The sequence below is a fragment of the Scomber scombrus genome, chromosome 11 (assembly GCF_963691925.1).
Source record: "Scomber scombrus chromosome 11, fScoSco1.1, whole genome shotgun sequence".
In the NCBI taxonomy this organism is placed as follows: Eukaryota; Metazoa; Chordata; class Actinopteri; order Scombriformes; family Scombridae; genus Scomber; species Scomber scombrus.
This window is the reverse complement of record NC_084980.1, coordinates 17411695-17433838: the sequence shown is the minus strand read 5'-3', so window position 1 is coordinate 17433838 and position 22144 is coordinate 17411695. Positions and strand designations below refer to the sequence as shown.

The following is a 22144-nucleotide window of genomic DNA, read 5'->3' as shown; positions in this document are numbered from 1 at the left end:
TAAAAGAAAGAAATGGCAGGCTGTAGTTGCCCACACACTAAGTTATTGTGGCCTAAACATCTGTCATGTTTTTTACATTTCCACAAAATTCTGCAAAAAATGTGCAGGTAGACCTATTCCACCAAATAATTTCCTTTGTTAAAATGAATTAAACCCTTTGACATGTTAAGCTTTTTTAGTAGTGCAGTGTTGACAGAAAATCAGGACTTTTAGAAAGGGGGTTGAAATGTTGGCCTTTTTTGTATTCTTTACAAAGCTTTTTTTCCTATAACCCAGAACCGGTGCTGGTTCTTAAACAATATCTTAAAAGAAGATGAAAAAAAAAACTTGAAAACGTTTCTATAGCCAAGGAGCCTGTGATGTTGTGGTTGGGGTAATGTTAACATCTTCCTTAGCAACGAATCTTTGTGTTGCCAAGGCCAAAAATATAGTAAGCATTGAGGAGAGTGAGGAGAGTTCATGGACATGCAGGTGATGCTTTATTCAAAAAGCTTTGAATAAAAACCAAAACATGATGGATCTGGAAATTATGTGAAAGCCATCATAAACATAATTTTTTTTTCTAAGGACAAGCTGACCGTGACACAATCAGTCCGAAACATTTTCCAAGCTGATTTGAAATATTGTTGAAACTATTAATAAAGCTTCGACTAACTGTAGTGCTTCTACTTTCTAATGGTAAAATTACATTTTGAATATCTGTTTTGTTGTTGTTTTTTTGTTGTTTTCTAGTCTTGCTATTTTCTGTGAGGATTCATCCATGACTCTGTATGGCTCCCAATTAAGGTGATGCACTGCGGAGTAAACGAGGGGCTGAGTTATCATGCTGCTTTTGATTCATTGTGTGTTGCTGCTACAGTTGCTTCGAATTTTAAGACAGGGATGGGTGACTTCAATTGTAGTTTTTCTTTGCTTGTTTTCCTAATTGAGCTGAGTAACAAAAAGAAAAAGAGAGCGAGAGACCATATGGTGAAGAGTTGAAAAACAGTTGTTCTTCTGTTCATATCTTGTAGCTGCAAGGCGCTTAAATTAAAACATATAGCATGCACTTTACCCTCACAGTCATTAAGTCATTTTACACCCAATGTAATTACAATAGAGTGCAAAATTATTGAATAATGAGGCTCTCTGCAAGCACTTTCAGAGGTCAAATCAAGTTATTTGCTGTAGTTAAGAGGAGTTGAAGAAGAGGGTTTTCTTGTTTCAATTATGATGTAATGGAGAATTACACTCAATTTGAGGATTTACCTACATTTTTAACCAGGATCCCGTTAATTTTGCGGGCATAAACTGTTAAATCTCTTCCACATTTCATATTCATTTGAAGTACATAACATCTCTGTCTGTGTGGGTACGTCTCAATTCCCTTATTTGATCGCACCTCGCTCCTCGCTCCTTGTTTGACCCTGAGATCGATCTGGTCCGCCATCATGAAGGCCATTCCTGCTCCCTTATTATCTCTTCAGAGGAGTGGAGACGAATCCCTGAGGAGGCTTGAGCAAGCATACAGGACCAGTCCTTCGCCAGACAGACACACCCTTTTATTATAAATCTGTCAGGGGTTGGATGTTGCAGTTTATCAGGGTGTGCCAATAGTACATTGCTGCGTTTTTTTCAAGACAAAGATGTGAGTGAGGGAAATGTGGACACAATTAAGGGAATTGGGATGTATTGTAACTCCTTGTTTTAGTATCACTTGTGCTTTTCCATCCTTCAGCAAGATCAGAAAGCTGCTACAAGGCTTTTAACAAAATAAAAAAAACAGCCACACGTTAGTTTGATTCTTTCCTCCCTCCTCTTTGGCTCCTGAGACATTTTTGTTTCGTGTTTACAAAGCACAAAATGCTCTCTTTACATTTCTGAACTCCTGTCCTCACTATTGCAGACTTGAGATATTCTGACCAAAAGCTTTCTTCTGTTGCAAGATCCAGTCTCTCTTGTTAGCTGCCCAAAAACGACCAAATTTGATCCTTCCACTTTTTCAACACTTTTAAGATTTAACTTAATTTGTGTTTGCATGTATTTATTTGTCCCAGTTATTGTGTGTCTGTCCACCTCCATCTTTACAGTTTGACATGACTGCTTTGAATGAATTTCCTAACTCTTTCAAGAAATCAGGTACACCGAGTTGTGTGTGTTTATGTGCGTTTAGCATTTGCTTCCACACAAGAGTAGCCTATAATGATGACGAACAGAAGAAAGAAATTCCAAGGACAAAAGAAGGAAAGTAGATTAAAGCAGAGGAAGATCAAGATGGATGTGAACAGAGGGACAGTAAATATATTGACAGACAGTCATTCCTCATTCTTTCTATTCTTCCTGGAAAAAAGGTCAGATATTAAAGGACATGAGATGTAAAAGGAGTTTTCACATCCAGATAGTATGTTAGCTGTAGTTAGCTGTTTGCTGCTTAGCATTAATGTAATGACCATGTGCTGGGTTTGTGTGCCAGCTCAGACTTTGACAAATAACAAGTTTACTACAAACTTGTGCTCCCTCTATTATTTTGCCCCAGCTTCCCCTCCTCTGCAGCTGCATTTTTTTTCTGTTAAGTCGAAATGTTTTGAACTGTCTGCCCAGGACAAATATATGTCCATCCATTATGTATTTCCATTGACCTGGTATGCAGTTGGCCTAAAAATTAGCTTTGCTTTCAGCCTTTCAGCTTCATTTTAGTTTGTAGTTAGGAACATTAGCCACAAAGTTAGCCGCTAATGTTGTTGATTTTCCATTGAAACTTAATATATGATGATAATAAACTGCTAATGTAACTGATATTTCTTTTTAGCTTAGCATTTATGCCTCTCTGATCAGCAAAGTGGCTAGCATAACTGAATCATTTTAGCTTAGTATTAGACTGAATATTAAAGCTGCCTTGTGCTCCTGGGACATTTGAGTTTTTTTTAACTTTTAAAATATGATTTTACAACCCACTATTGGACCAATGATGAATTCATTTTTCAGTGTTATTCCTTGTTGAAGTGCCCTGGCAGCATGAAAAGTTGAGTGTAATCCTCTGTCAGCCTGGATCAACTTCCTGTATGGGTTTTCTTTCTTTTTTCTCCTATCTTTATTCAAGAGTGTGGTCTTTCAATTTGAGAGCATGATTTATTGATTTCACGTTCAGATTTTGTAATTCTTTCCCCTCATTCCCCGCCCTCACGCTAAAATAGCCCCTGCTTTGCTCTGCTTCTGCTCAAGCTCTATGCTTGCACTCAGATATATTGTTGCTTGCACAGATTTCCGTGTCCGTATATTTTCTTTTACTATAATAGCTACATATAAGTCTCATGATAGCCATATGGTACAGTTTTAGCAGAAGTAGGGCAAATCTAAGTACAAAAAGCAAGGGCAGGGATTGAGCGATAGAATAACAAAATCTAATCAATCAATCATGCTCTCAAATTGAAAGACTCTCTTTGAATAAAGTGAGGAAAAAGAACTCCATATCCCTGCACCATTACATGACTGTGCAGCCTGACCACACTAAACCACGCAGGGCTCTGACAGCGTCATGACCTTGGAGCTGTCATGTACTTGGCTACGGCTGTTCCACAATACCGACTCTTCTGAGAATAGTGTTTATAGTATGTGTGTGTGTGTGTGAGTGTGTGTGTGTGTGTGTGTGTGTGTGTGTGTGTGTGTGTGTGTGTGTGTGTGTGTGTGTGTGTGTGTGTGTGTGTGTGTGTTTGTGTGTGTGTGTGTGTTTTCAGCATAATGTGCCAACTACCACATCAGGTTGCCAGCTGGACAGTGGCAGTGAGACCTGTAGTCGTACTGCCAAAAACACACACATGCTTACATACAGTACACAGAGACACATGCTGGCATTCTAATGTTGTTTCATCTGCCAGTCATGCAGGGTAGGTCCAGCTTTCATATCATGTAATGGGGAGAACAGTCGTAATCATGCCAAAAACAGTATCTAGGGAAACACATACACGCAAACACACAAGTTTGCCCATATGAAACATTAGCTTTCCCCTCCAAAGCTTTGCTGTGGCTGCTGTCCCTAAATTACTTGGAATAGGTTAATTCCAGATTAATAGGATGATGATAATCAAGGATTATCACATAATCTGTTTTTCTAAGTGGCAATTTAACAAAAGTTCATGTTTTTAAAAACAACACAGGATTTGCTCTTCATTTGTTGCTTGTGATTGAGGGAGTTATATGCTTAATCTGGGAGAGAAAAAGGAAAGCTCCACTACTAGTATTTTTAACCTGTATGAAGCAAATACCCATTGCCTTACATATGTTCCTAAAACTGTAATATACATACTGTATGTTGCAGTAACTATATAATAAATTAATGTATTTTACCATTTTGTATTGGTAGGAAATAATATAAGTAAACTTTAGAAAGTCATTGTCAATTAAACTTAAAGCCACTATATGTAAGATTTATTTTGGTTTTCATGAACAAACACTTAGAGTATGCCATGCAAATGATTTGGAACACTAATTAAACACAAATGCTACTCAAAGAAAAAAAAAAAAAAATTCCAAAGACTTTCCTGGATTAGTCTCGCCACCATCTGCAGTTTGTGATAAAATCTTTTCAGATGTGAGAATTGGAATCTGAATTTTTCTCAGGACTATTGTGTACAACAAAAACAAACACAGAAATCTGGTGAATTCTGGCTGCACACTTGCAGTGCATTTGTGTCACCACAGTATTTACTCTCAACTAGTTATAATTAGTATTATATGGAGAATATCTCATGGAATTGAGCACAACTGAAGAGTAGTTTGAAGGCACCGTAAACTGCAGTCTCTTCACTATGTGCACTGCATGCTTGTGTGTTGTATTGAAAATTAAATTTCTCTGGATGTTTGATGTATGTCAGCCTGTAATAAAAAGCTAATTAAAAACAATTACAGTAATGGTACTGCAGTGTAGTGAAACACCACCTTCATTTCAGTGGTGTTGTGTTGCCATGGGATTCAGCTTGCAATGGCACAATATCTGGCACCCCATTTTCTGTTAATGATCCTCTGTCTCCTCAGCTGCTTTATACTGTATTTATTCCATCCATGGCTGTCCCTTCATATCTCAAACTCTTCTTTCCTTCAGTCTTTCAACATCTTTGTCCACCTCTCTTCCTTTTTTATTCACCCTGTTTCTCCTGCCAGAAAACAATGCTGTGTTACATGCTTTTTTCCCATCTGTTTCTTGCCCCCCTACTTCCAGCCTCTTCCGTCTTATAACCAAAACACACCAGCGAACACACTGTGCACATGGATTCAAGCCATTAAATGGTTTTTGCCTTGCTTGTTTGTGTAACGATGCGCAATATTAATATTGAATAAAACCTTGAGTAGCACTGTAATAAATGCTGATAAAACTTCCATTACTTGATGTAAGACGCAACGCTATCATAGACTTTTTCAAGAATTAGGATTTGTATTTGAAATTTCAAATTACTTTCATGAGCTTGCTTAAAATTCACTCTCATTAATGACATTTCTTGTTACGGCTTGTCTGTCTATTTACGGCTGCTGCAGTAATGTGCCTGAATGTAAGAACAAAACAAATCCATCGGGAAATGCCTGTGGCAGAGCTGTATTCTTTGATTTCACATTATAATATGTTTCAGTGGAATTTATGATCAAAGAAATAACCAAAACAAAGAGAGCTTGTAAAATGATTTCATCTAATCATTTTATTTGCACACACATTCACACACATAGACACGCTGTAGTTAAATGACCAGAACACCTTCAACAGTCACATTCAATCAGTCTTCATAATGTGACCAGCTCTCACTCTTTCCTCATAATACTGCTGCTTAAGGTCTTTGTACTCGCTCCATGTTGTACTTTCTAGTTGTCATTAATGGAGGCACTGCTGGTTCTGGAGGACATTCTTGCCACTTTAAATTCCCATTTGAAAGATTTAATTTTTAATGTTATCATCAGTTTTTTTCAGGATATAAACATGGGAGTCTCCTGCATAATTCAGCAACACTGCAGGTTTATTTTATGGCCATCACTTATCACCAATTATTTCAGCTTTGTGAATAGATTTAAGCTGCTGAATGTATTCTTCAAAACTTATTTTTAGCTTTCTCTCACTGTTATCATTGCACACAACATCATTTTAAGCTTTGCTTTTTTGATGTTTCTTACTGAAATGTGTCTTGGGAGTCATAGCTGAATTATATCAGTGCATCTTTACATACAAAGACTTATACTGACTTTGTAATCAAAGAACCAGATATTTTCTATCAAAAAAGCATCTCTCCCACCCTGTACTCAGCACACTATTCAACCCAAATAACCCTACCACCTGCCCCTCCACACAGACCCTAACCCTCCCAAGTTGTGGAACAATCTGCCATGTGGTAGATGCACAAACGTTTAGATCCAGATATCAAAGATGCACATCCAGCAAGTGGCACCCGGCCACACGTCCGCACAGCGGTACACAAAAAGTCACTAATCAACTCGGCATTAAGGGCCAAGACCATTGCCAATATGGAACCAGGGGGAACATGTAAAAAGAGATAGGGAAACATAGAATAACACAGGATAAAGAAATCAGAGAGAAAGGAAAATATAAATAAATAAATAAGAAGATTGAAAAGGGGGTTCCGATGGTTTGACCAGGAGTGTCATGCCCATCCAAGTTGGACGTGCTCCAACTGTGAGTCACCTAAAAACTGTCCATGCTGAAAATGAACAGAGCATCTACTTCTGAAACCCTGGATACCAGAAATAATCCTCCCATTACAACTATTTCCAACCGTTTCTCCTTTCTTCACCCCATGTCTCATTGTTCTTGTTGCCATACAGTATAATGTGGTGGCATCAGTTGACCTGTGGATGATTTGTATGCTGCATCATATCTGCTGGTTGACGTAAAGCTGGAACTGGTTCTACTTTATATTCTTTGATGCACGTGTCTCTGACAGAATATTGGATTTAGATCTTGACTTCCAATAGTTGTAAAAACATGCCGTAATTTTCTCTCACCTTTCAAAATGCTTTTTAATTTCTGTTCATTTCACTGCAATATATACAATTTTAACACTACTTTACCTTAGTATCCGTCAGAAATTTAGCCACCATGGGACTATTTTTTGGAAAACCTGTCTCTGTTGTTGCTCTTGAGGAAACATTGGCACATGACACTCGCGAGATGGATGCAGAACAGCAATCCTTTTAACTCAAGAATGGACAAGAATTCAATGATCCTTTCCGTGACATTCATGTTTTCTTTTCGTCATTTTGGAATTTATTTTCCAGCAGCAGCGTGGCTTGCAACACTACAGCTATCAGTACTTGGATGTTGCAACGCACTCTGCGCCTTTTGTGCTTGCTGTTTGTGAGCTGTGAATACACCGCCGTTAACTCTTTATCTTTTCACACACATACTGAGTGCACGCACAAACGGATGAGTGGATGTTTCGCGTGTCTGTGGCTGCATGTATCGAGGAGATTCTTAGATACCGATAATCCTCCGATCCAGTAAATTCACTCGAACACGCACACACACAAACAGGATTTCATACTTGAAGCTTTTGCCAGTAATGATTTTAAGAGGATATATTCACAATTAGGACTTCTGAAAAGAGGTGACAAGAGAAGAGGAAGAACGAAACAGAGGGAAGAAAATAGCAAGAGAGAAAGAAAGTTAAAGATCTGATAGAGAAAAAGGTTTTGTACAAGTAGTTGCTGACTTTTCCCTTCCTCCTTTTTTCTCACACATATTCCTCTTTTTCTCTATTTCTGCCCATCTCTGGAAGAATACCAATTACGGTCCACAGTTGGTAGAGGCACTTGTAAATGATTGAAAGAGAAAGAAAGAGAGAAGGAGAGAGTGGACAGGATAATAAGATTCAGAGAGCTGGACGTCCGCATTGTCACAGAGTCTTGTGTGTTTTCTCTCTCTCTCTCTCCTTTCACTTCCCTTTCTCCCCTCTTCATTTATTCACTTTCTCTTACTCTCATTTCCGCCCTCATCCTGAGGCCAAAGAGCCAAACTCAATTATAAACTCACAACTTTTCGTTCAAGTCTGACCCTGGCAGCGCTTCAGTTGTCACATAAGTAACATCAAGGCACAGAAAGTCTCAGAACAGGAGTCCTGATTAACAACCAGCCTGTCGCGTCGTGTATTCGGTCAGATGGTCTGACCAGTGACACTGTTGGTATGTGCTCAGACTTTAGAGGTAAGATTAAGTTGTTTAGTTATGACACAGACTGCCAAATTTGACCCTGAGCACCTTTGCAGTAAGATGTTTTGTTAGTATTAATTTTGCACTTTGTTTAACTGTTAACACTGCTTGGAAATTAAGACATATTATTAGATATATTATCAGTGTTTTTGTAGATTAGATTATGTATATTCAGCACAATAGATTCACTTTTTTGCATTTGAGTTGGTGAATGTTCTTGCTGTACAACCATCTGAAAATGATCATTTCAATTGATTAAAAGTTTGGTCTAGCAGCATTTTTAGTGTTTTGGTAAGCATTGCTATCAATTACTATTATGTCTCTACGAAGTTAACCCTCATCCTACCAGCATATTTAATATACAAGCACTACTGACTGGGGCCCTTGGGGAACCCAAGAATAAACTAGTGTAAGAAACAACCAACACAGTAAAATGTATTTCAAAACTTATTTCTTCTCAGAAACACAGGAAACAGGAACTCTGTGTCTGTCCCCTCGGGACCCCAATACATTGGTATATGTAAACCACCAATTAAAATGCAACAGAAAATAATAATATAAAGTTATTAGGAACAACTGATAGACACAGTCATACAAAATGGGAAAGAGAGATAAAAAGACAAAAAGTATACATCTGGGGTCTATGGGTACCCCAGTCTGTAGGGGAAGGGTTAATTGGTGAGGTGTGGAAATCCTGCAACATTACTAAAAAGAGGTCATACAGAACAAAAGTCACGAACAATCTGATGATCATACAGGTTTTAAACACATCCTCAGCCAGAAAATTGAAAGCGAACAGTAAACCTGGTTTAATCAGGTGAAACAATACTGACTATACTTACTGTAGTGTGATCTATTTAACCAACTATCAACAAAAAACTCTTTTCTGTTTCCTTGTTATCAAGTCTGACCTAGATTGAATCACTGACTTGCTCTGTTTATGCCACTGTGTGTGTGTGTGTGTGTGTGTGTGTGTGTGTGTGTGTGTGTGTGTGTGTGTGTGTGTGTGTGTGTGTGTGTGTCTGTGTGTGTATACATATATATATGTGTGTGTGTTTAGAGTGTTTACAGCCACATGTCACCTCTAAGTGCATTGTGTCAAACATGGGCTGCTAACCTAATAACTTTGAGATTTGGTTCATTAATATTGTGTGGGAAATTTGAGGTCTTGTGTTTGTGTGTGTGTGTGTGTGTGTGTGTGTGTGTGTGTGTGTGTGTGTGTGTGTGTGTGTGTGTGTGTGTGTGTGTGTGTGTGTGTGTGTGTGTGTGTGTGTTTGGATTCCTGTGTATATTTGCAGACAAAGCAGTGGTGTATCCCCCAAAGTGCAGCTTGTGTCCTAGATTGAGCGAATAAAAGCACTGTGATTATAATGTATTACTCTAATATCACCACATACAGTAGAAGCATGAGATATTGTGTGCCTGGGTGTGTATGTGTATGTGTAATAATTGCACTGCGATCGTCTTAACCCAGATTACAACACTTATTTATCATTCTCTCATTTTACCTGCACACACACGCGCACATTTTCCACCTTCTCCCTTTTATGCATGCGCACACTTTGTATTATTCATGTCTGCTGTGTCAGAGCACAACAGGAAGAGTGTTTATTTTAAAAAGGTTCCTATGATCATGTCACTAGATTTGGAAGCTCGCTGACCTCTACCTGTCACCATCTTCACAGTCAAAACAACAACACTGTGTTGGAGCTCCACCAGTGCAGCCTATGCTGCAGAGTAAAGTGCATCACTTGCTGTACAGCTAATTAGTTTTCTCCAGTTGTTTTGATTTTTTTGCTATCAACAAAATCAATGCCCTCATGTGTACCACACTAGATTTGAGGGTCAAACCGCAATCAACTGATGAGGTGTTTCTTCGGGAAGTCAAACGCAACCTCGGATTATATGAATTTGGTAACTTTTTTCATTAAAGGACTACCCAAGATTTTGGAAAAATATGCTTATCTTGCTGCGAGTTAATGAGATAATCAATACGACTATCAAGTGGGGGGGGGGGTTATGTATTTTTTAATGAATCTGTATTCTAAATGTTGGAAACTCCTGGTGATGAAAAGACTCCAAAAAGCCTTTTGTGTGGCTGTTTTTGTTGTTGTTGTTGTTGTTGTTGTTGTTGTTTTTGTTTTTTAACAAGAAGTAGTCATACCACATAACTCCACAAAAACCACAGCTTGTTTTTTTTTCTTCTCCATTTATAGTTTCATACTGGTTAAAGAAACAAGATACACTGTGTTGATTAGTGAGCTTTAAAGGTATTGGAAGAGCCAGGCTAGATGTTCACCCCTGCTTCCTGTCTTTATGCTAAGCTAGCCTAATCGTCTCCTGGCTCCAGCTCCAATTTTAATGCACAGGCACAAGAGTGGTATTGATCTTCAGACCTATACCCTAAAACATTACTGTGCATGATTGATGTTGGGCAGTCAACTCTCAAATATTGTTCCAACCAACACACAACTAATAGGACCTTAAAACAACAATCCAATATTTTGTTGGATGTTGTTAAATTTTCATACAGTCATTGCATAAATGTTGCTCTACACGCCTCGCTTTGAATCCAGAAGAGAAACACTTCTAACACTAAATAGAGTTATTTGTGGTTACTGACAACTCAGTTCGTAAACCTACAAGAAGCAGACACAGCACTGCAATATCACAGTGTAGTCGGTGAGCCTCGTCTGCTGCAGAGACAAAGTGCACTAAAAACATACAATGCCTGTTTTAGCCTTGTACTGGATTTAAGACTTGCCCCAAATAAAGCATAATAAAGGACTCCGAAGTGGGTTATTTGTCTAAATTTAAAACAGATGGTGGACAGACTGTGATGAAACTGTATATTTAATATGTTGCTTTACAAGATACACCTCTATGCCATTTACCTGGTACTCAAAGGTAACTGCACAATCAGTTATTTTAGTGTAAAAAAACAACAACCCAACTAGCAATCTAAACATAGCTCCCGTTTAGTGCTAGATCGTGTATTTTCTCTTAGTGTGCCTTTCTTTTTGCTGTCTGAGAGCTAACTGACTTAGCCTAGACTTACTCTTATTAATGCAACAGAGGAAGAGAGAGAAAAAAAGGAGAGACATGAGTGTGTGGAGAAGATGGAGGGTGACTGACAGATGCGGTCAGGGGAGAAAGCTGTTGGGATGATTTGTATTCAGCTCTTGTGGTATGATAAAGAGGTGTGTTATGAACATGTAACCTTGTTGGCATTGATCATGCTCCCCCCGCCTTTGGAGCGTTGATTGGAGGAGACCTCTCAACACAAAGCTCATACGTCAATGCTAAGTGGATTATACACACATATACCTGTATGGGCTTCATCTCTCTCTTTCTCTCCTGAGCAGTGCAGTGCTCTCAAGCTGTGTATTCATGCACATATCATTCAACACAAGATATATATTGCCTTGGATCAATGAAAGCAGAATCATTGCCCTGGTAGTTGTATTCATCTAAAAATGATGATGTTATTCTATAGTTTACTTATTGTCAACAAACTCCTTGAAAATACCAAAACCAAGAGTCCATCTCACAATACTTCATGAAATACTTTGAGAAACTAAGAAGGATTTATGCCCTTTTTTTCATTCTTTACAAAACAATTTTCATTCATTTTTATCAGTCAGTTCAATGCCATGAATCCCTCTAATGAGAGACTATACGAAAGAGCGCACTGTCATCCAGCAGTGCAGCAGTATTTCATCTAACCTATCTCTGTTATGATCCTTTTCACCTCATATTTGAGTGTGGCCATAAGGAACAGCTATAGGTACATTTGTCTGTAGACGTGATTGCCCAACACTTCATACAACCTATTTTGTTTAAAAAAAACAAGCCCAGTTGTTGCTACTGAAGATGTAAGGATATAACTGGCGATTTTCTATATTTTTCTTATCATCAACAAATCTTATGTGTAGATACAGGCAAATGGAGGGTAAAGCACCATATAGTGTTTGATGGCATAGCCTGAGGTAACACATGAACTTTGATGGCTGTCGGTCAAAGGCTTTGAAAAACAAACCAGATGAAAACCCATGCAAGTCAATGGGAAAAAGAGAGAGACAAAAACATTAAGTAGGGTGAACAAGTGCATACTTCTAAAAGCTGTATACAACCACACACAAAAAAGCCACCCCTGTTTGTTAACAACAAGAAAAATATAGTGCATCAGCAGTGTTATCCTTGAATAAATATTCAATTTGTGGTATTTATTACACACAAATGCAATTAGCAATAAATATGATGAGGTAACCTCCACGAGTATCATCCTTTATGAAAACAACATTTCTACAGACATGATCCTGTGTATTTCCAATAATAAACATGCAATGTTTTTTTAATTACTTCTTAGTCTGACATTGATGTGAAGGACATGCACTAATGAGTGACTGCTCAAAGTCAGGTTTGTTAAAATGAGGATCTTGTTGCAAGACTTTGGTTGGAGCCCAAACAGCAAGTCTTGCTCTTATGTTTTAATGATCCTGGCCCCAGAACAAGTGGCTGTATTTATCATCTGGGCCAGAGATTTAAAGCAAACCCTTCTTTTAAATTAGTGCTACTTGCAATCACAAACACACATCCACACATACTGTTAGCACTCAAAGGAATGATGGATAGATTTGTAGCGATATAACATATGGTGTGACTTCATCACAAGAGCAATGAGTAATTACCTTTCATGTTGTGTTTACTCTGACTGACTTCAAAGTCTTTGTTTATTTTTTAGGAATATATGTTTTCCAAAGTCTGTGCATCTTATTAATTGTTGCATTATGCAGGGCATATCCCTTGAAACCATTATTTCTGCACAGATTGCTTTGATACACATACCGTGTTGCTTTGAAGCTTAAAACCCTCTCTTGATGTCCCTCACTCCCTACATCCCCTGCTCCCTTCTCCAGCTTCCTTTATTTCCATCATCTTGTTTCTTTTTTTTTCCTTTCACTGTCTTTGCCGTTATCCTCTTCATCTTGCTAACTCTTCTCTCTTTCCATCTCTCCTCAGTGGGACGTTTGTTGATCGAGTTCAGCTCCCAGATGACGATGGAACGAGTGCAGAAAGAAAACCCCAATGTGACGGAGGGAGGCCGCTACACACCCCCCGATTGTCGGCCTCGATGGAAGGTTTGTGTCTCTGTCTGTATTTCACATGTTTAAAATAACACATATGCTCACACATTGTTAATGGAAATCTATTTCCAGTATAAGAAAAAATAGATGAGAAGTTATGCATGATGAAAATTAAAATGAGTAAAAAATATGATACAGCCAAATTATGAGTTTCTAAATCATACAGTTATGTTATTAAAGCAAAATTATGAGATCACAAAAGTCACAAAAAGATTTTGTCTTTTTTTATCAGTGACTTTTTAAGTCAACTTTCCAGGGTATTTACTGAAAATTCAGGGATACTTGGTTCAAAATTAAGACATATTATGACAGAATTGTGCGAATGAGAATCATTTTTCTCTGTTACTGGTAGAAATGATCTTCTGTTTTGTCTCAGTGGGACAGTGTTCGATTCAATCTAGAAAAGCAAATCATAAATCTGTATACAATAGTGGTCTAGAAGGCAGCTTCAAACACCTTTTTACATTAAACGGGGCAATTCTTGCAAGCTAAAAAGAGAATTAGTCAATTTTAGTGTGTTGTTTTCTCCTCCATCTGACACTTCAATGAGGTCAGGGTGTTTCCATCAGCAGTCAAGATAACACCAAAGTAAACGCACCTATCACAGTGCCTAACTATAAAGCAGCCAAGGTCAATTTGACGCCAATCTTCATCTGAGTGCCAACTTACCATGACCTTTCACAGTAAATTATAGTTCAACCTTGTACTGTTTGGGCAGAGATACAGGGACACCATGAATCTGTCTCTAATCTGCAGTTCCACTGAGAGCTCCTTCCTTCAGCTACTTATTTCATAATGAGTGGGAAGCAACTTCATGTACACCGTGACATTAACCAGGGAGTTTTTTCTACGGAAATTATTTTCCAGTGAAGAACAATTTACCAAAGGATGGAAGAAAGCTCATTTGTGCGTAATTACACCTACAAATACTCGTTGGAGCTCTCACAGAGAAAGAGATTCAGATGTGCATTTTCAAGCATTGAATAAATTATGAAACTTAATGGATAAAGTGGATAAATTATGTTTTACAGTAAATGTTCCTTTTACAGTACAAACAAACCCTAACCCTAACCAACTGAAAAAAGCATCCCTGTTCTTTAGGTTGCCATCATCATCCCGTTCCGTCACAGGGAAAATCACCTGAAGTACTGGCTCCACTACCTCCACCCTATACTTAGACGTCAGAAGATTGATTACGGCATCTACATCATCAACCAGGTAGGTCAGCCGAGGGCCTGAAATCTTACATGCAGTAAAGTAAAACAGATAAAGGGCTTATCATTTAATCTGCCCATTTAGTTTGGTCAATAAAATGTCAGGAAATAGTGAAAAATGTAGATACCAAGGTGACATATTCAAATTGTTTTGTTTTTGACAACCAGTCCAAAACTCAAAGAAAATCAAACACAAAACATTTTAGAATTATTCCTTCAGCTTAAATAAATGTCAAAATTCTGAAAATTCAAACCAGAGCGTCTGCTTTCTTAAACCCCAGTTCGAGTTTGAGTGCAAATTAGATCATGGGTTACAAAGATATTAATAATTATATGCAGAGACTCCTGTTTTATGATAAATTGTATTACAGACCAAGTAACAACCTGTATAAAAATATTATTCCAAGCTCAAGACAAGACATGAACTAGATCTGTCAGCTTATGTTATGTTCTAAGCATTGTGAAAGAATAACTGCAGCCATTGTCAGGTGTTTCAACTCGTTAATATGGTGGAAAAAAATCAATTAAGTCCATTTTCAGGTGCTTAAAGGCTGGCCGTCCTCCTCACCCATCCCTAACTGATCTACACTTACTTGGTTTGTGTGTCTCTTTCCTTTTAATGCAGTAAAAAATCATTTAAATCAACAACATATTTATTTTCGCTGCACTTAAGAAGCACTCAGTTCTCAAGAAGCTTGAATTACTAAGCACTGTTGTGAAAATATGTGTGTGTGTGTGTGTGCGTGTGCGTGTGCGTGTGTCTGCACCCTGTGTTGGGTGAGAGTTCTTCTTCTTCGTCTATATTATGGGTAATGAGCTCTTCTTTCTGGCCTTTCTCTCCCCTGTGGGCCTTGCACAACGCCTTAATCACTCCCCCTTTGGAACAGACCTTTGGTTCCGCCTGCCCTGCTGTGCTCTGCTCTTGATATGGCGATGTTCCAGTATCTTACTCTCTCGCTTTCTCGTCTAACACGCATAGACACACACACACACACTCACGCACACACAAACACACATAAACACAAAACGCCCATGTTCTCTCTGAGCATCTCTGAATCTTTCTTATCTCAAATGTGAAGCTGTAAGTGAGGGTAAGGGTGCGTGCAGCTGTTAAAACCGGCTCAACCTAGCCTTCCTTTTTCTTCCCTTTCTCTTCAGGAATGGGCTCATTTCTCATTGAAATTACATCATTACAACAAGGTTCAAGGATCATCTCATTTGTCATTAGACAATGCACAATTGCACAATTAAATTTAATTGTAGTCCCTCGATGCTACACACATAGACAACTAATATTAAAATATTTCAAATTAGAAAAGAATGAAACAATTAATTTCCCTAGAACATAGAACAACGTATATAAAAGTAGCACTAAATAAATACTTAACAACTACATTATATATAAGGAATATACAGTTACATATAAATAGCCTGTGTATTTACAATATGTGTAAAATATTTATAATATAAATACTACTTTGATGACTGATATTTCCTTTCAATTTATTAAGAAAGTTAGTGGAGACTGAAGTTGTTTTCTGGCCTTTCAGATTTATTGAATGACAATGATTATTATCTAAAACATGGCAGTTACTGTAGTTAATAAATGTAAGAAAAATCCTCTTTGTACATTTAGCTACCTAGCAAAATAGCATCAGCCCTGACGCAAAAAGGGTTTTCGTGCCTTGCTCAACGACAGCTGAGCAGGTCAACCCCCCCACAGAAGGACAGTCTACTTATTCAGAAAGATACCTGCCCCAGAGTGTGAATATTGTGTCATATTCCTACAAACGAAAGTCAGATATATGATTTAACAGTGGACGTCAGTAGTATCTTCACCTCCACTTCAAATGGACACTGATTCTCTGTCTGACTGTAATTACCTTCAAAACTATCTCACTCTATGGTTTGTAAGTTCAAAGAGGGCATTGTTTGAAGTAGAAATTACTCTCATGTATTTTTTAAAAATGTATTTGTATTTGTTGAGAGTCTTGAAATCAGACATACAGTATACTTACAGTATGTAGCAATCTATGCAGGTTTGTTTTGTAGTGGGGTTAATGTATGCCTCCTGGTTTCAGGTGCAAAAAGTGAAGTAGCAAAAGTAGTAATGACTAAACGAAGATAGACTGCAATTCAAAAACGACTGACTTTAGCAAATGCTTGAGGGTAAAAACTGGTAGTTTCCTCCTTCTTATTAATTTGATTGAAACTTTAATTTTATACTAATTGGTTAGGAAGGGCATCTTGAGGTTATACATCTTATATTCAGCAGTAATATCATCACTGTGTAAAATGCATTATAATTTTATAGATTTTGCAATTACCTCCCTATTTGAGCTGCATCTGTATGCTCAGGTTTCATTTTAGAAATGTGCCATGACCAAATGCTCCCTTTACATTTGTCTGAACTTTTACGTAGTTTGAAATCGATGTAGTTTAGAGCTGAGATTTATCAAGTATGACAGCCGATTATACTTTACTTTAAGAATAGCATTATTTAAGATATGGCTCCAAATTAGGAAAATCCAAAAAAGGGCTCCTTATATGTACCTCATTGCCTCCCTAACTATTGCCTGAACATCAAAACAAAAAAGAAAAGACAACTCACTGTTACTTTCTTTAAAATTCTCTAACCTCTTTCCCAGATTTCATTTAGAGAGATCAGGAAGGACATGTAGATAACTCAGTTTGCCAGATAAGCTGACACAAACTAACAGACGGTGAAGGCAGGTAGACACACTAACAGGACAGACAAGCAGGCAGATTGAGAGGGACTGAATCAAAGCGACAGACGTGGGATTTTGATGACAAGAAGTTCCAATGTATCTGACATGATGGCCGATTAAACCTTTACAGAGCCGGTGCCAGTTTCTGAGAGGACGGCGGAGAGCACAATTCTATAGCGCTCACTCAAGTGTTAAATGAGTGGAAGTCTGGAACCTTTTAACACAAAACCACTAGGGGGGACCAAGGTGTGTGTGTGGGGGGATGAGTGGTGATAATTTTCCCCCTCCAGTCTTATCGTTGCTAACAGATAATGGCTGTCATGTCCTTAGACTCAAAACAGACATTTTGTTTCAAGAGGAGCCTTTTGGAGATTAAAAAGGTCAAAGATATATCTGCACCTAAAACACATACAGGCATGAACACATGTAAATATACAGACTAATGTCAGTGTTTTCTTTCAGAAAGTTTGGACACACCTTCACATTCTCTTGAATGAGAAAGTGTTTCCAAACTTTTCACTGGTACTCTATATATATGCTAGAATGGTTCCGTCAAGTATATTAAAACTTAGTACATTACTAAGTAATGTTGGTTTCACCTTATAAAAAACAAGAAATGACAGTACAGAAATGTTACATTTGCTATTACATTTAAGAGATCTTAAGAAGTCCTTGTTTTTATCTTTTGATATAATAAAAAATATATATATTTTGTTTTTTACTTTAAAATATTAACCTCAGCTGCAAAAATCCAGTAATGCTGCTCTTGTAGTTATAATGAATGAGCTGAGGGGGAAATGCTCTGCAGAATATAATGATTAACTATAAATGTTGGTCTTAACCACTAAGTCACTTTGAATTATAATGTTTACTACAAAGCAAACAAACGATTCTGACTTGATTAATAAACCTGTGTCTGATCTTCTTCACTTTTATTATATCCTTAAAAAGTATTGAAACCTGAAAAATACTTAATTTATGGGGAGCTTTTAGCCCATACCATTGCCTTCTTTAGTGAGTGGATACTATTGAAAGTTCTCAGAGACAGGAGCTATATTGACCTGTTTCAGACATATGCTGAATTGAGGGGTTGCATAAAGGGGCATTATAGGATAAATAAAATGTTTTTTCTTTTAACTGTGAATCAAAGCAAAAATATTCCAGTAGAGTCCCAAAATGTAAATATAGACCTGGAAATGTGCATGATAGGTTCCCTTTAAAACTTATTACAAACTGTCCATATTGAAAAGTTTGGCCTTGTCTGACACCTTTTTGTGCTGTCCAGGAAATAGAATGATAATGATGATTTATTCAGGAGGGCGCAGGTCAGAAGTCACAGTCTTGGCTACCAAGAACATCAGAAACATCTTGTCATTCTTAGTTGAAACTAACTAAAACTAAATTGAATATTTAAAAGTAGTTTCTCTGCACACTACACCACCCTGCTGCCCTCCTGTGCCTTAACTGGACATTTCTAAGCAGCTATCATCATGCTCTGAAAAGTTGTGCTGCTGGTGAGGTACAGTGAGTAGGCGTTGCAGAGGGATCATGCGGAAAGTGATATGGCAACCTTGCTGTTCTGCCCTGCTGCTCTGTCCTCTCTGACTGCAGAGGTCTGGAGCCAATGTTTGTTTATTGGCCATCAGTTCATCATGTAAACTGGAGAAGAGCCCAGAGAGAGGGACAGATAAAAAGAAAAGGTGAGAAAGAGAGAGAGGAGGAGGGAGGTGAGTGACAGAAGTGATGAAGGAAGAAACCCCATCTGCTGTTATGATTTTTTGTGGGAGCTACTGCTGCGGACGGGGACAGCAGCAAAACATATTTTAGCCACCCAAAAAAAAACAATATCAGTTGAAATGCACGCTATATTGAGAATATTTTTACGACTTTATTTGTCAACAGACAGAACTTTCCTTTGGCACTACATCTTCTCAAATGTAGAGCTTCAGTATTCCTATGAATGCTGTGCACTGTTTGCTGTACACTGCAACAGCACCTTCTGACCTAAACAGCTCATCCGCAGCCTAATATGCATAGGAATACACAAAGGTACAGGTGCAAAAGACAAATCATTAAGCAAAATGTGCTGCTTTTGAGATGCTTAAGTAGTCTCGATCTCTATTTCTGTGGCATTTCTGACCCAGCAGAAAATTGGGAGGCAGGATAAAATGCAACATGCTGACATGTGGTTTCAATGCACACAACACGATAAGCTACTGCTGGGTGCATTGCTCCACTAATCCACCAAGATAGGGCTACTGCATGACCTGCCACCACCTTTCTCCTTCTCCAACCCCTCGTACACATTCTGACTTTCCAGTAACTCTTCTGAATCAAAGTTCTAGTTTGTATCTTTTTTTTAATACTTCATTGCAATGTTTCCTTCATCAACTTCCAGATCATTGCTTACCCCAGAGTCCATTGCACATTTTTATAATATTTATACAGTTAACCAACACATAAATAAATGCAGGAAATTAACACAACATCATTGTCTACTCCTTCATTGCTGTAACACACAATATGTTAAAGAGATACATGTAAGTTAATTTGTATCTTTCCTAGTAAATTAATACCCCACATATTTTCTATTTCTCAACCTGTTCCCAAAAAGATATTAATATTAGACACCAAAAACTGCCATGCTGTTTTGCTTAAATGTCATGCATAAATGTCCCATTGAAGTTTATAACAATCTTTCAAAGCTTGTTTAACTTGTTTTCCTAATGTAATGATTTACATTTGTTTTCATTTAATTTGTGAGACTTTATTATATTCTTCTTCAATTATTGTCAATAATTTATACACTGATTGCTTTGGTGAAGTAAGAAAAAAATTATTATATAATCAGCATAAAGTGCTAATTTATGCGTTTCTTTTCCTTTTATGTCTGCATTTTGTGTAACTGCTACTGCTAGCACTTCAATATATATATACATATAGCAAATAAAAAATGGTGAAAAGGGTCTACCTGACTCGGTCCTCTTCGTATTTTGAATCTTCTTGACAGTGTACCATTCGTTTTTACTCTGGAAATTGGATTACTGTAAATTGCTTTTAACTAAAAGCTACATTTCTTGTCTAAGCCAAAACTCTTAAACATCTCAAACATAAAAGGCCAACTCACTAAATCAAAGGCCTCTCCAATGTTATCAGGAGGAAGTCTTCATTTTGCTTCTCAGCATAATCAATTAAATGTATTGTTTGCCTAATGTTGTCTGCCAAGAGCCCTCCTGGAATAAAGCCACACTGATCTGTATCAATCAAATCTATAATAGTGGCTTTTAATCTACTGTCTAATATTGCTGATATTATTTTATAGTCTGTTGATCAGCAGTATTGGCCTATATGAGGAAGACTTTGTGGCATCCCTCTCGTCTTTATAGATAAGAGTTATTATGGAAGATTGTGTTCCAAGCTTTCTTCATTTGTCTATTAAGTTTATAGGTCCAAATTGTTAGATATGTTGGTCCCTCATAACTATCGATCACAAATGTATTCTAATTCAAGATGCTTTTCCTTTAATTAAATTTCATCTTCAGTGCTACTCATCTTCCTGTGTCTATCCTCCATTAGTTTCATTTGATGTTTTTGTTACGTTTCCTTGGCCTTTTCGCAGATGCATATGAAAGAAGAACCCTCATAAATGTTTTGGCTTCTTCCCATAATATAATTGGATCTGTGTACTCTGTTTTATTTATTACATATTAAATAGGTGTCTTTTTGAATTGTCCTTCCAATTTCTTATCCCGTAAAAGCGAGTTTTTTAATCTCCAAATAGTTTTATATTTACTAATGTTTAATGTCTCCTGAATATATATTCCCTCCTATATGGATGAGACGTTCCCCATATGACTACAAGGCTAATCTCTGTGCATGCTCTCCTCACGATATTTGCACTTTTCCTTCTCTGTGTATCTTGATAGTGGAGGAGTCTAGCTTTGGGTTCAATCAGTTTTAAATATCCTCCTAATGTGATGATCCCTTGACCTATCTAACTTCTTTATCTATAATTAAGTTTTCTTTTTCAAAGCCTACATCAGATTTAATTATCATAGCCACTCCTCTGTAAGCTGAGCTACATGAGCCATAGTGTATATGGCTGTTTGTTGGTTATCTTTAGTTTTTCATGTTCTTGTCTTCTCAAATGTGTCTGTTGTCCTTCTTTACTACATTATTCAGTCCATTAACATTCAATGATAGTATGTTTATTAATTAACAAGTCCATAATTTTTGCAAAGTTTTTTGTTTTCCTATAAGAAGAAAACAAGACAAATAATGAAAGAAAACACACCTTAATTTTTACTGTTCTCCATCTTCTATTTAAACATTTATGTATTTTGCAAACTCACTTTATATTTAACTCATAAACACACTTCTAATATTAGTTATTTTTTCACAGTATGTACATCTTTAGCAGACGTATTGAAATGCCAGTACTTCTTCCCACCATATCCCATGTCCCCCCACCTCTCCCATCTCATACTATCCTATCCCACTCCACCACACACACGCACACGCATACGCACACACAGGCAGAGGTAGAGAAAGAAAGACCATCCATTAGTCTAAAAATAAAGTTATCCATCTGTCAGTAAATCAGGCCTATATCATTGTAAAGAGAACAACAAAAGGTCCCTCAGGCAGATAATTTCAGCACTTTCTATTCAGCAGTTGGTCTGTTAGTCTTGAATGTGAGATTTATTTTTTACTCCTCATTAGACCATTTCCCACTGTTGCACTTGTGGTGTTTTCCCGTCCCATTTCTGTTTCTCCATCCAACTTGTAGAGGCCTTTCTGCTCCAGGTCCTTTCTTACTAGTTCTGTACTACTTTAGATTGTTGCAAAGCTGTTCTTAGTAAACACTTTGACT

At 37.5% G+C, this 22144-nt stretch overlaps 1 protein-coding gene across 1 annotated transcript in view; it reads left to right on the top strand.

The window, feature by feature from the left end:
* Nucleotides 1-22144, top strand: part of b4galt2 (UDP-Gal:betaGlcNAc beta 1,4- galactosyltransferase, polypeptide 2) — a 145031-nt gene that overhangs the window by 46581 nt on the left and 76306 nt on the right. The window contains exons 2-3 of the mRNA XM_062428799.1: nucleotides 13204-13322; nucleotides 14430-14546. Of these exons, the coding sequence (XP_062284783.1) occupies nucleotides 13204-13322; nucleotides 14430-14546 (236 nt within the window). The remainder of the gene's footprint in view (nucleotides 1-13203; nucleotides 13323-14429; nucleotides 14547-22144) is intronic.